The sequence below is a fragment of the Pteropus alecto genome, unplaced genomic scaffold (genome assembly GCF_000325575.1).
Source record: "Pteropus alecto unplaced genomic scaffold, ASM32557v1 scaffold157, whole genome shotgun sequence".
Taxonomy (NCBI): domain Eukaryota; kingdom Metazoa; phylum Chordata; class Mammalia; order Chiroptera; family Pteropodidae; genus Pteropus; species Pteropus alecto.
In genome coordinates, this window is record NW_006440626.1 from 2,965,406 (window position 1) to 2,966,961 (window position 1,556).

The 1,556-nt window shown below is 62.3% G+C and overlaps 1 protein-coding gene across 1 annotated transcript in view; it reads left to right on the forward strand.

The window, feature by feature from the left end:
- The window catches only part of SHISA8 (shisa family member 8), a 5,552-nt gene that overhangs the window by 3,324 nt on the left and 672 nt on the right, over positions 1-1,556 (forward strand). The window contains exons 3-4 of the mRNA XM_025050586.1: positions 986-1,108; positions 1,453-1,552. Coding sequence (XP_024906354.1) covers positions 986-1,108; positions 1,453-1,552 — 223 coding nt within the window. The remainder of the gene's footprint in view (positions 1-985; positions 1,109-1,452; positions 1,553-1,556) is intronic.

Below are 1,556 nucleotides of genomic sequence, written 5' to 3' on the forward strand. Positions count from 1 at the left end.
GTCACAGCTTCGCGTATGGGGAAGTGGGAGGCTGGGAGGTCTGCTTCTCACCACTCTTTTCCCACAGGACACTGACAGAACTTCTGAAGCAGTCAGGCCCCCAAGAGCCACTGCCCCCGCCTCTGGGCCCACCCCTGGGTAGCTGTGTCCAGGTGCAGATGGCTGATGGCCTCCCCCGGAGCTCCCCCCACAACAGCACAGGTGAGTGGGCTGGTGGGCGGGCACTTGTTAATCTATAGCACAGGAGCTTGCTCGTCTAGGAGCAAGGGCCAGGGAGGAAGGGAAGGGGCGTGATGATGGGCAAGAGGCTCTGAGCAGACTGCTTCCCAAATGGAAATGAGCTGCCTGCTGCTGCAGGTGTGTGCTGCAGGTGTGTACTGCAGGTGTGTACAGGGGCTGGGCAAGCTGGGCCACTCCCCTTAGTGGAGAGGGACCATCCGAGAGGTCCTGCATCCTCCAGCCTCAGGGACTTTGTGAGGAAGGTTCCAGATTCAGGGATCCCTGGCTCAGGCAGTGTTTCTAGGCTCCCGTTAGCACCCTGGGGTCTCCTGGGGTCTGTGACCTCCTTGGACCATTTCCTCCACGCTGCAGCCTCCTCTTGGCCTCCTGTTAGCAAGATGGGCTCGACAGCACATCCGGTCCCACGTACACACAACTCCGCTGTGTGGGCTCTAATCCTCAGACATTCCTTCCATCTCCTCCAGCAGCAGGTCCTGGGACTCAGTGCCTGGCTCAAGTCGAACATGCTGGGCGAATCGTCCGTTAGGATAGCACCCACTTGGGACTGGCCGCTATTCATGAGCCAGGCCGGTTTCCAAGCGCTGGAGATTCTGCCCTGAAGACAGGTTCCACTCTCAGTCTCGCCCAAAAGCCACCCCACAAGTTCTCACTGAACTGCAGCTGGGGAGGGGGCTGTGAAGGAGGTATCACAGGTGCATAGTGTTCTGTGGTCAGGGGGCTGAGTCTCATATTACCCCCCCTTTAGACAAGAAACGCCCCAACAACGTGCCCCTGGGGTCGGTGACACCGGGGCCCCGGCGCGACCCCCAGCTGCAGCCAGAATACCTTAAGTACGCCACCCTCAAGGCAGCTGCGCTCAAGGCCGCAGGTGAGTGGCCAGGTTTGTGCGGAGAGAGTCGGGTCCATAGCACCCGGGTATCTAAGCCCAGATTGTGCGGTTGAGGATCTCAGTTCAGAATTTCAAAGTTCCCAGCCTCGCGGGTCTGCGCTCCAGCCAGCTTTTATATGGCACCTATGCCTGGGCCCTACCCCACCCCCTGAATCAGGCCGCCTGGCAGGGACTCCGTCGCGTATCCAGAGCCGAGGGCGTGGAAAGCCACGTCTCTGGCGACCTATCCCTGCTCTGTCCAGCCCGGGAGGCGCGTAGGCGGGTCCCTGCGGTCAGACCCCGCCCCGCGCCGCAGGTGCTGAGGCCCCTCCCTGTCCCCACAGAGGCCTGCCCGCAGGACTTCTACCAGCGTTTTCCAGCGCCGGCGGCGGCCCCGCTGACTCTCCCGGCGCGGGCGCCGCGGCCCTCCGAGGACTTGCCCGCGCTG